A 12,523-nucleotide genomic window follows, 5' to 3' on the forward strand; every position below is an offset into this window, starting at 1 on the left:
GTTATCGTGAACTTCACAACAGTCAAAACTCTTGTTCATTTGGAGCTTTGGAGCCAGCTCTGCCGGACCTTGCATTTGAAATGGGGAGAGACTGCAAATAGAGATGATTGCAGAAGACATATCTTCAGCACAGATCACACTGCACTCAAGTCGTTATCTTCAAAAACTGAACAGTGTCTGGAAAACACTGCTTGAAAGAAAACATGCTATCAGAGGGACATTCTATCTAACTTTCAAAAAATACAATTACTGAGATGAAACTGAACTCTGATTTAGCTTAAATCAAAAATATTTCACTTTTTTTGTAACAGTATCCATTTCTTGTGTTATCACTGTGCCAAGCCTGACAATATTGAAGAAGCATTTGGACAACCCCCACAGACACATTTGTGAACTTTGGGCTTGTCCTGTGCAGGGACAGGTGTTGGTCTTGATGATCCTTGTGGGTCCCTTCCAGCTGAGGACGTTCCACGATTTGGTGCCTAAAGGGTTTCATGGGGGCCCTTTTTGGGGTCTGTGAAGTTCAGGTAGTGGCGTGCACCAACCTATGGTTGCTGCTTCCCCACTGAAGCTCAACGCTCTGTCTCTCTCAGTGTCTGCTTGTCTCTCCCTGTCTGTCTGCCTTTCCCTCCCTCCTTCCCTGTCTTCTCGTCTGTCTGTCTGTCTCTGTGTGTGATGTCTCTCTGTCTCTCTGTCTGTGTCTCCCTCCCTGTCTGTTACGCTCTCCGTCACTCTGTGTCTGCCTTCCTGTCACTGTCTCCCTCCCCGGTCTGTCTGTCTGTCTCCCTGTCTCTTCTCCCGTCTTTCTCTCCCTGTCTGTCTGCCTTTCCCTCCCTCCTTCCCTGTCTCCTCGTCTGTCTGTCTCTCTGTGTCTGTCTCTCTCTGTTTGTCTGTCTCCCTCCCTGTCTGTTACGCTGTCACTCTGTGTCTGTCTTTCTCTCTGGCACTGTCTCCCTCCCTGTCTGTCTGCCTCCCAGACTCGGCCCCGCTACCAGCTCTCCGGGGGGCGGTGCTGCTGTCCCCGCCCGGCGGCCCCGTGGGCGGTGTTGCCCGGGGCGGGGGCGGAGGCGGCGGCGCGCGCCGTGAGTGCGGGGGCGGCGGGGGGAGGGGGGCGCGCGGAGCGCCGAGGCAGCGACCGGGGGGCGAGGTGGGCACGGGCCGCATCCGGCTGCCGCTCAGGTAGCGCCGCCCCAGCTGCTGGGGGCGCTGCGGCGGATGGGAGCGAGGCGAGGGGCGCGGGCGGGGCCGCCGGCCGGCGCCACCCGGGGGCCGCTGTGCCGAGAGGGGCTGGGGGCGAGCGGCGGGGGCGCCTTGCCCGTGTTCAAGATGGCGCCGCAGCCGCCGTGCCGAGAGGGGCTGGGGGCGAGCGATGAGGGCGCCCTACCCGCACCCAAGATGGCGGCGCGCTCCCGGCGCCGCTGTCACGTGGCATCGGCGCGGAGGTGGCGGTGGCCAGGCAGGGTCGGAGCAGGGGGTGGGAAGCGCGGCCGCTCCCACCGCTCTTTGGCGAAGTGAAGCGCGGGCCTTGGGGCGAAGGGAGCGGGGTAACGCGGCGCCGTCCCCTCGGATGGACGCCGGCGGGCAGGGGCTGCGCAGGGGAGCGGGATTTGGGGCTCCGTGTGGCGGCAGACGTGGAGGGGCGGGGTCTTCCCGCCCTGTTTGAAGGAGCAGTTCATCTTCTGGGGCCGTGTGGGTGGCGTAGGGCGCTTCGCGGTTGCGCTGAGGAAGTGGTTGGGTTTGTAGTTCTGCTTTTGTTGGGAAACGTGGAGCGAGCTGCGTCCCCAGGCCGTGTCTTGTAGTGAGAACGTCCTGGGCTGGGAGGGACCCGCGGGGATCATTTACTCCAAGGCCTGTTGTCCCTGCACAGGACAACCCCGACATTGACGCCATGTGTCTGAGGGCATTGTCCAAACGTTTCTTGAATATTGTGAGGCTTGGCACCATGATTGCTTCCATGGGGAAACTGTTCAGTGCTCCACCGCCCTCTGGGTGAAGAACTTTTTCCTAATGTTCAACCTAAACCTGCCCTGGGATGTCTTCCTGCCATTCCCTTGGGTCCTGTCATTGGTTGCCAGAGAGAAATCAGCACCTGCTTCTCCTGCCCTTGTGAGGAAGCTGTAGGTGACCCTGAGGTCTCCTGAAGCTGCTGTGGTGCACAGTGCTAAAGTAGTAACCTTGGGTGTTACTTGTTCCTAGTGATAGGACAAGGGGTAATGTTTTTAAGCTGAAAGAGGGGAGATTTAGCTTAGATATGAGGAAGAATTTTTTTACTGTGAGGCACTGGCACAGGTTGCCCAGAGAAATTGTGGCTGCCCCATCCCTGGAGGTATTGAAGGCCAGGTTGGATGAGCCTTTGGGCAACCTGATCCAGGGGGAGGTGTTCCTGCCCATGGGTGCTTCTTGGATAAATTGTGATGTTTGGGTAGTTCCATAAGTAAATGCAAGGCTTGAAAAGCAATCTACAATAAACACAGTGACTTCATGCCAAAGCTTTAAGGCATGTGCAGGGAGAGCTGATAGGTGCAACCTGATCTGGTGGGAGGTGTCCCTGCTCATGGCAGGGGGATTGGATCTGGGTGATCTTTAAGCTCCCTTCCAAGCAAAACCATTCTATGGTTCTATGAGTGCTTTTACATATAAGTATAAATTTAGAATCATTTAGGTTGGAAAAGACCTTTAAGATCAGTGAGTCCAACTCCAAACCTAACACTGCCAAAATGGAAAGTTTCCCAAAACAATCAAATTTTTTGTCAGTTTAAGCTGTTCTTCTTTAATAATTGGTAAGATACTAAAGTAGTTCTGGAAAGGCTTTCTGGTTTTGTTTAAGATTTGGATCCTAGAATGTGCATGAAAAAAACATGAAAAATTCTTCTTTGAAAATGTAGTTGGCTATAAAATATTTAAAGTAAAAGCAACTGATTATGTAATTTTAATAGTAACCTGTATTCCTTCCATAGAAATTAATCAGGTAGCTTAAAGCAATTTTGCCTCTCTTTGCCTCTCATTTAAAAAAAAAAAAATCAAAAAACAATGAGGGAACAAATACTCCGTATAAACAAATTTTAAGATAATTGTTGTCAGAATCGTACTATGTGAAAAACTGGTGGCAGTGGTGAGGACTTTGAGGGGAAGGGGTGATTGCACTGGCTTCGTGTGACTCTTAAGAGAATCAGGGGGTCGTGTTAGAAGTCATGAGGCTTTCTGGCTGGGAAAAAGGGGAAGGGTTTGGTGATGTTGTGTATTGGCTGGGCCAGTAACAGATAATGCTGACTTTATTTGAACTTGTATAGAACACAAGTTTGATTTTGACAGCTCGAAGGCAGGCTCTGCAGTTTGACTGGCAGAACCTGCTGTAGGACTCAGGCCTATCATGTTGGTAATTTTCAGCTGAAGCTGCATTTTTCCTGCCCTTTAGTACTGGTTTGCTTCAACATGTGGCTTTGGAAAGAACCGCAGGAGCATGTGTTTATACTTGTAGTTGGGAGTAAAAATGGATTAATATCACTGCTCATAGTGGCTATTTACTGCATGTCATAAAAAGTTGTATGGTTTGCCGTGGTTGGTATTGAACCCTACATTTTTCAAAGTCAGCCCACATTCTGTTAAGTATTTCCTATCATACTGTCCTCAGGGAGACATATAAAGTGATACGGACACAAAGGAATAGGCTTAGTGGATGCAACACAGTAAATCTCTAGTAGAACTAGAAAATATAGAGATGTCCAGATGTTCTAGAATTAGGAATTGCGGTCTGTCATGATGCTGTTTAATGCTGAAACTTTGATGGGGGTTTCTGAGGGCTCATTCACTGTGTTGCGTTGCACCCTCTGGAAGCTGTAGAGGACAGAGCTTTGCTATCCTTAATTGTGAAATACAATGGGCATCCTTTATGCTGTGTTAAAATACTTGCTGGAAGCCAGACTTCAGTTTTCAAGTGTGCCTGTAAGTGTGGTGAGTGGCTTTTACATTTTTGTGGTAACTGAGGTGATAGGAAGAGGCAAGATTTGCTTATGATGTTAACAGGATTTCTAATTTTCTTCTGGATGGCACCTTCTGCAAATGAGCAGTGAGAGTTGAGACCTGTCTAAGCTACCAGCTCAGTGAGGGGCTTACATGTCAGGGGGAGGAAAAACACAATGTTGCAAAGGTATATGTGGAGACTTAAATGCTGCTGTTCTCCCTTGCTGAGAACAGAACGTCTGAGGCTGTAGGTGGGATCCCCAGAGGCAAAGGAAAGGAATTGGACTCCAATGGGATTTGTGCTGAGGTTCCTGGTGCTTGCATTTTACAATACCAGTAGCTGGTATGCTGAGTCTGCTACAAAGCTCTTGTATATACTGTGGAAAGACCTCTTTTGACAATCCTTATTTTTGATCATGCAATAACAATCTTCTCTTTTGCTTTCACCTGATAGGAATAATGTTTCCAACATGTCTGTGCAGTCTCTGCTTTGTGAAAGAATTGCTGTTGCCAAAGACTTGATCAAGAGAGCGGAAGCCCTTTCCAAGTCTCAGAAAAGGAGTATAGAAGGTGGGGCAAAACTATGTGGCAAACTGAAAGCCGAGCTAAACTTCTTGCACAAGGTGGAGGCAGGGAAGGTGGCCATCAAAGAATCTCATCTGCAGAGTACAAATCTTACCCATCTCCAAGCCATTGTTCAGTCAGCAGAGAACCTGGAGGATGTTGTCAGTGTCCTCCATGTGTTTGCTTATGAAGACAGGTTTGGAGACAAACAGACACTGGTGGTAGATGTTGTTGCAAACGGAGGTCACACATGGGTAAAGGCCATCGGTCGGAAAGCTGAGGCCCTGCATAACATCTGGCTGGGGAGAGGACAGTATGGAGACAAAAGTGTCATTGAGCAGGCAGAGGACTTCCTGGAAGCAAGCCGTCAGCAGCCAGTGGAGTACAGCAATCCCCACATCATCTTTGCATTCTACAACAGCGTGTCCAGTCCTATGGCAGAGAGACTCAAGGAGATGGGAATATCTGTGCGAGGAGACATTGTGGCTGTTAACTCACTGGCAGAACCATCTACAGAAAACCAGCACCTTAGTGCTAGTGAATCAGATGACGACATCCCTGAACTCCTGCAGGTAACCAAAGTAGACCGGGATAATCTAGTGGCCAGCATTGCTTTTCCTACCCAGATCAAAGTAAACGTGTGCAATAGAGTTAACTTGGACATCACTACCTTAATAACTTACGTCTCTGCTCTGAGCTATGGTGGCTGCTACTTCATCTTCAAAGAAAAAGTGCTAACAGAGCAAGCAGCTCAAGAGAGGAGGGAGAGAGTCCTGCCTCAGCTGGAGGAGTTCATGAAGGGGAAAGAGCTCTTTGCCTGTCAGTCTGCTGTCAGAGATTTTCAGTCCATCTTGGAAACGCTGGGAGGACCTGGGGAGAAAGAGCGAGCTGCAATGCTTGTTAAAAGAATTAATGTGGTGCCAGATCAGCCGTCTGACCGTGCCTTAGGACTAGTGTCTAGTTCAAAAATCAACAGCCGTTCTCTAACCATTTTTGGGACAGGAGACACATTAAAAGCCATCACCATGACTGCAAATAGTGGTTTTGTGAGAGCAGCGGCTAACCAGGGTGTCAAGTTCAGTGTTTTTGTCCATCAGCCCCGAGCACTGACAGAAAGCAAAGAATCTGTTGCCACACCTTTACCAAAGAGCTGCCCACCTGATAATGGACTGTAAGTCATTAAAGGAGTTAGACACTGAAATATTGCAGGTGCTGCAGTGGAGGCATTTGGAGAAATGAGTTGTCGTAATACATTTTGGGTCTCCACCAGTGAAAACAGTATCTGTAGGAGGGGAAGCGTTCCTTGAGGGATTTTCAATATCTTTATTCAATTCTTGCTTTTTTGATTCTGCTGACCATTAATTTATTCACTAAAGTAATAAGATTTCAGTGATAATTGTTAACTGGCCTGCAGTATATTAATTGTATACAACCCTATTAAAAAGTTCAGTTAAAACACTGTTGCCTTTATGACCGTGTCATTTTTATCGTTTTCATAGAGGTTAAATTCAAGCTTTGGATGGACTTCAGACTTGACCTCTGTGGAATTTAAATCTTTTTTTCACCTATCCTTCTCAACTTAATTCTTAATGGATTCAGAGGTACCCATGCCTTTTTGTGTGTGTGCTGCTTCATGAAGACGTTACTAGTAGCCATGAATAGAAATCAGGTTAAGCCTTCCTTCTCTTACTGAAAGTAACCTCTGTATGCATGTGCTGGTAGACTGAATTGGACAACAGTTTTAAAATTCCCAGAAAAATCAGTGGAGATTAGAGTGTATTGGCACTAATATGTTGTGGCTCTTGGGCCAAACTTGACAGCCAGTGGTAGCAGACCAAGAAGGCAAATCCGCTTCCCTTTTTTCTCTTAGCCTTTGCCCAACGGCTAAGTTTTGCTGGGTGCAAAACCTAGTTTGAGGTTTCAGATAACAGCTATCCTCCTAAACTGAGCCTGCACCCGGGCAGCTTTTGAAACTAGTGGGCTCTCTGATGTGGACTCATGGTGAACTGGTATTTGGCTTTGTTACTTGTGGATTAGCTGAAACAAAGCCTCAATGAGGTCCTTTAGTGTTGGTGTGGCAGAGGTTTTTGAGGTATTGCTATTTTGCTCTGTAATGGAGAGAAGCTTTTTCACTGCTGTTGTTGCTGGTTTTACACAAAATGTAGAATAAACAGAGAGGCGAAAGGGTTGCTATTTTAGAAGTCTTTCTAATGTTTTTCTGTATGCTGTAATGACAGCACCTGCTGTTTGGTATTAATTTGCATCAGGTTCCTAGTGGAAAATTTTGAGATGTCAGAGTAAACCTCTTGGCCCTGAGCTATACGTTTTATCAGGTCAGTGAAAGAGATACGCACTGAATATTTTATAAGCTGTTGTTCAACAAGATAGCATAATTATGCAGCTTACAATTTAGGCAAAGTACATTCTTGCCTCTTGCCACTGCACTATAAATTTCTTCCTGCAGTACAAAGTAGCTGCAATGCTGCCCTTACCCATAGTCTCTTATGTATTTCTATTTCTAGTACTCTGATATACTCCAGCACTAGTGTAAAGATACTGGCATGCAGGCAAGACCACGTTGCATGCTTCTTCCAGCTGAATAAGCTTAGTGTCAAGGAGCAAAAGTGTATTTTTTGTTGATACAACTCTTACTGTACTCTATTTTTACCATCACAGGATCACAGATTGGGCAGGTGATGGGAGGGACCTCTGGAGATAACCTAGTCCAACCCCCCTGCTAAAGCAGGTTCACTTAGAGCAGGCTGCACAGGAACATGTCCATGTGGGTTTTGAATATCTCCAGGGAAGGAGACTCCACAACCTCCAGTGGAGGTTGGGCAGCCAGTTTCAATGCTTTGTCACCATCAGAAGTTTTAACTCATGTTGAGGTGGAACTTCCAGTGCTCCAGTTTGTGCCTTTATCCTGTCGCTGGGCACCACTGAAGAGTGGCCCATCCTCTTGACACCTGCCCTTTAGATATTTATAAGTATCGATAAGGTCCCCTCTCAGTCTTCTCCAGGCTAGACAGACCCATGTCCCTCTGCCTTCCTTATAAGAGAGATGCTTCAGTACTCAAATTCTGTGTGTACAACTGGAACAACTAGAAAGAAAGGTGCCTTTCCATTCTGCCATGAGGGCTTGTACTCCGGACATCTGTGCAATGTGTTTCCTTTGCTGTAGGTGTGGGATGCCATCTATGGAGAATAAGAACTGTATGTTTCAAAAGCGTGTTTCTCTTTGGTATCAGAAGTCCTGAAAGAAGGTATGGGAAACCTCCTGGTGAATAATTTGTGAACAAATGACCTGGGGTGGAGGGGTTCTTTTCAGAGCTCTTAAAGCTGAGGTCCCAACAGACAGCTTGCTATTTATCACTGATTAACCTGCTTTACAACCTTACAGGATATACTGAACACTGAGTGTGGTAATTCATTATGGTCTTCTAAGAACTAATCCTTTGTGTTTATTTTAATTTGCTCGCAGCCTTCCCACCCTGATGAGGGTTTGGAGTGAATGGGAGGAACTGTTTCATTAAACTTCTTGAAGTGACTCTTAAGAAGTCGGTTTCCAAAATTTTTCTTGCTGTATCTCATTCTGTACTCGTCAGTATCCTCTTGGGCACCTTCTAAAGAGGTTTCTCCAAACCACAGACTAAAGGGCAGTGACCCAGAGTAGTGAAAAGCAAGTAACCTCTGTATCACCTAGGTTAGAAGTGAGTGACCTCTTGTTCGCTGTATTTCTTCACTCCTGCTGCTGCAGAGCTGCCTGACTTGTTTGGTAGTGATAGTCTTGTGTGAACATTAAATGCAACTCTGTTTAAAAGCCTCTGTATCTGGAGCCATCATGTGGTGATTTTCTTCATTACCAGTCATTTTGCCCAACACAGCATTTGTTATGGAATCCTTTCTACCAATCATGAGCAATATTTTAGGAATACGAAACTAGAAATTATCTGTATGCCACTGTGTGACTTGAGGATTTTTTATTATATTGTGTCTCCCTTTTGCATGGTGCAATAAAAAGCTCAGAATGTGGGTATTCTGGGGTTGGTTGGTTGGTTATTTTTATAAAGGCTATTTTTACCTTCAGTGGTTTTCTGGCTTATTGGTCAAAGAGTTGCAATGCTGGTAGACTGTAAGAATTGCTTAATAAGATGAAACTGAAACTAAATGGTGGCTTGTAACAGAAATATGTTTTGATTGTGGTATTTGATGGCTTTTGTATTATTTTCCACGGTATTGATGATCTACTTATATAAACCAGTGTTTGGATCTAGTGCATTTAGTTAGCTTGTACCTTATTTTATAAATGGGGGATTAGTTGTTGGACTTCTCTTATTTATGACTTTACAAACGAGTAGTTAGAAGATAACAAATTATGTTTGAAATTAAGGTGAAAAAAATGGAAATCCGAAACTGCTTATGCTTTCTTCCAATATGACACCCCTCCTTTGTCTGCACTACACCAGGCACGTGACGTGACAGAGATATCTTTCTTGTTGGACTGGATTTTGTTTGGGTTTTGTTCTACAAATTTTTTTCCATCATCTCTGAGGAGAGACAGTATCTCTGTTCTGTGCAGCATTCAGCCTGCTGTCTTTGCTCCAACAATGTGTATACCAAACAAGTAATGCTGTGATGATGCCAAGCAATAGAAAGCATTCACGTGTTATGTGAGAAATAAATAGGTAGGTGAAGTTCTTGATACATTAATGTTTCTAAGTTAAGTTGTCTTCCACAGTTTTGTTTAAAGAAAACTTGGTTTTGGGCACACGTATGTATGTTCTTTAATCACTGTTGTTATGGGTGACAAAATTTGCAGATAAATGGCTTCTTTGTCATTTTACCTGCAAGCCATGAAAAACTTCAGAGAGAGTTTTATGCGTTGCAGCAACAGCAGTGATATCCTTTAACAGGGTAATAGGCTAAAGCTTGTCCTTCAAACTGTCCCCCTCCTCTAATGACACCTTCAGCGATCTTAAAGCAGTCTGCTGAAGTCTTCTGGAGCCTGTCTCAAAATACTTTCACAACCCTGTTCCTCATTACTGAATGCAGGCTTGGTCACGCCAGTGAGAAAACAAGAAAACACAAGCATTAGTTTTTTGAAGTACGTTTGAGAGAACACCTAGAAAAACATGCCTTAAAATCTTTTCTGTTGAAGTACAGTAAGTAAAGGATTTACAATAAAGAGGGAAGCTTGTAGTTGCAATGACATTCTTTATTTCAGATTATTTTGCAAACAAAACAGCACAGGATGCCTGTTATCTAATTAACCTGGTCAAGCAAGCAAGAATTAGATGGGGTTCTTGGACTGAAGACTGTGGTTATAGTTTTCCTGCAAACCATAGTTTTAGGAACTGGTCCACTGTCCAGCTTGCTGTGGGTGCTGCCTGTGTGTTCTTTTGTAGAGAAGTCCATCAGAATTTATACCACAGTGTATCCTAGAGTAAAAAAGAGACAATGAATGTAAAACTACTACCCTGAGTGAGAGAACTATGTGGAATTGCAGTGTTGGGGCTTTGCAAAATGTTTCCTATGTGGAAATCAAAATTGTTCCCTACTGTGGAAATCAAAATTGTTCCTACGTAAACTATTTACTAAAGAGCACAAAAAAAAAATGGCCTCAAGTCTTCATCATTCTGAAGATCCTTCTGTCCATTTAAAAGACCTTCACTTAAGTAAGAAATCCCTTTTAAAAAAAAGACAGCAAAAAAAGCTAATAAAAAAAATCCCCAAAATATGGGGACTTATCAATCTGATCATAAAGCTGTCTCTCTTTATTTACTAGTGAGGCTGACTGCATGATAAAGCAGTTCACTGTGGTGATGAGAGACATGGAGACAGAGGGCATGACAGTTTCACTGCTGTGTAGGTACCAAAATCCGGGGGCCAGGGGAGGAAATAGCTTGAATAAGTGATATTTTTATTTCCCCTGAGGTTCATCACATCCATTTACTGAAGCATTTGAGGTCTGAACACTATACTGATGGTAATGGTAGTGAAGCTGATAGTTTACAACAAGCTGAGGAAGTTCTACCTGACCGCTTGCTTGTTATGTTAGCAGTAGTAGTGCTAATTAATTTCAGGGGGTTCCATTTTCTGAAACCACACTGGATATGATACTCACAATTTTCCTAGAAGAAACAGAGTCCTAAATGTTGTTGAGGTAACTGGGAGAAGCAAAATAAGAACATTTAGAGATGAAGTGTTTTCAAAGGAAAACACTCTCAAAAGATAGGTCCGCTAATGTGAACGAGAATTCAGGAATACAGAAGGTTAAGTCAGTGTCAGATTATCTTGCTCTGCAGACTAAAGGCAGGCCAGAAATTAGTGAGAGTGGGATAAAAGTAATTCTTTGATACATCTCCGTCCACGTACTGTGCCCTGCTGTGAGCTATGGAAAAGCTGCTGCTAGCACTAAGGGACAAAGGGTAGAGCTCGTAAATGTAACAGTATTCAAGACAAGATATTTCAGTGATGTGTCACACAACCACCTTGCAGGTGAGAGCTCCATGTAGATGGATCACAGGACAGAGCCTCTAATGGTTTGCAGTCACTGAATTTCTGACTCCTTGTCAGGTTTTCCTTCTGTGGGGGATAACCTGGCCTCTCTTTACAAAGCTAAGGTTCACCCGGATGAGATGTCGCTTAGGCAGATCACATGCCTTCCGTAACAGTGAAACTCCAACATATAAATCTGTTTGGGTTTTTTTTTTTTCTTCTTTTCCACATTAATGCACATTATAAGCCAATATTAATTTAAACCGCAAGTGGAGAAGGGGCTGTGACCTTATATACATCTGCAAAATGCACTCATCCATAGTAACATAATTTGCCTTAATGTGTCTCACTTTCTTCCTTTTACTAGCAATTTAGGTTTTGGGGAGGAGGAGAGGAGCAGAAGGTGGCTAGATCTCTGGCATGTCAGACAACTTGCCAGAAATATGCTACAAGGAAAACCATTTTTTTTTATGTTTTGCCCAATTAGTGCAGTAAAGGTAGGAACACTGGAATAACAAATATCAAGTGAGATAACAACAACGTGGACAAACAAAGACAAAATGGATCTTACCAGCTATTTCAGTGGTTGACTCCTGAGTTGGTTCTCTGCTTGGCTCTACACTTGGCTTGGGGGTAGATTCAGTACCTGGCTCTCCGCTCAGCTCCCAGGTTGACTGTTCTCCTTCTTGCGCTCCAGAGTTCCCAACTTGCATCACACCTTCTTCCTTGTGGGAATCTCTGCTGTAGTCCACAGCGAGCACTGTGCTTGGTTGCATGCTGGGATCTTTGCTTTGCTCCACACTCGTTGCCTCAAGCACAGGGGTAACAGAGGTACCTACAAATAAAATGAAATGAATTTACATGGGTGAGGAGGATGGTTTGAAAAGCAAATTACTTCTAGGGGTATCTAAGCATGTACATAGTTGCTTTTATGGACCAGAAAGCCTAAGTGGGAGTTTGAAGAGGAAAAAAATATCTGGGAATAAGTCCAATCTGGAACATAAATCTTATTTCAAATTGACAAAGATTGATTTGCCAATATGTTTTTGACTCACCTTGTGCCTTTAGCAGATCAACCAGAATCAGAGCCAGCAGTGCTGAAAGGATTGTCATCTTTTTTAGCATGGTTGCCTAAATGGCACGTTAAACACAAGCATTTGGAGTGAAAATTAAAGTACATGGCAGACAGAAAGTCCTGGGTATTTAAAGGCAAGCTCACAGGCCTGCATGCTTTGGCATCTTCCTGAAAATATCAGGTTGCAAAAACAACATCCAAATTTAAATTCTCAGAATGAGTTTAGGACCTGTCAGGGACTGTAATCAGTCAGTCCTGCCCCTTGCTACAGTGTGAGATAACCTTTACTGTTTGCAGTAAAGGACAATGGCGACAGAGAGGCAGGGCGGTGGTGGCCCCAAACTGCAGTAGCACAGATAGTGGTGTCACTGCATGCCTCTGGCAATACTGGTTTCTCAACTCAATTGATCCTGTGAGTTTTGAATG

The 12,523-nt window shown here is 44.7% G+C and overlaps 1 protein-coding gene across 4 annotated transcripts; it reads left to right on the forward strand.

Moving 5' to 3' along the window:
- The first annotated feature begins 931 nt into the window (after positions 1 to 931).
- C2H7orf25 (chromosome 2 C7orf25 homolog) lies at positions 932 to 5,955 on the forward strand. 4 transcript variants are annotated; one of them, XM_054060271.1, is made up of 2 exons: positions 932 to 1,082; positions 4,415 to 5,955. In XM_054060271.1, the coding sequence occupies exon 2, from the start codon at positions 4,431 to 4,433 to the stop codon at positions 5,697 to 5,699; it is 1,269 nt and encodes a 422-aa protein (XP_053916246.1). In that variant the 5' UTR covers positions 932 to 1,082; positions 4,415 to 4,430; the 3' UTR covers positions 5,700 to 5,955. The 4 variants fall into 4 exon arrangements, with proteins under 4 accessions (XP_053916246.1, XP_053916243.1, XP_053916244.1 ...); XM_054060268.1 differs by lacking the exon at positions 932 to 1,082 and adding an exon at positions 1,105 to 1,179; XM_054060269.1 differs by lacking the exon at positions 932 to 1,082 and adding an exon at positions 1,106 to 1,147.
- Positions 5,956 to 12,523: the final 6,568 nt, after the last annotated feature.

The sequence above is a fragment of the Cuculus canorus genome, chromosome 2 (assembly GCF_017976375.1).
Source record: "Cuculus canorus isolate bCucCan1 chromosome 2, bCucCan1.pri, whole genome shotgun sequence".
Lineage (NCBI taxonomy): Eukaryota > Metazoa > Chordata > Aves > Cuculiformes > Cuculidae > Cuculus > Cuculus canorus.

What these genes read in the sequence shown, in the direction of transcription:
- C2H7orf25 (XM_054060271.1), top strand. Translation starts at nt 4,431, where the DNA reads ATGTCTGTGCAGTCTCTGCTTTGTGAAAGAATTGCTGTTGCCAAAGAC.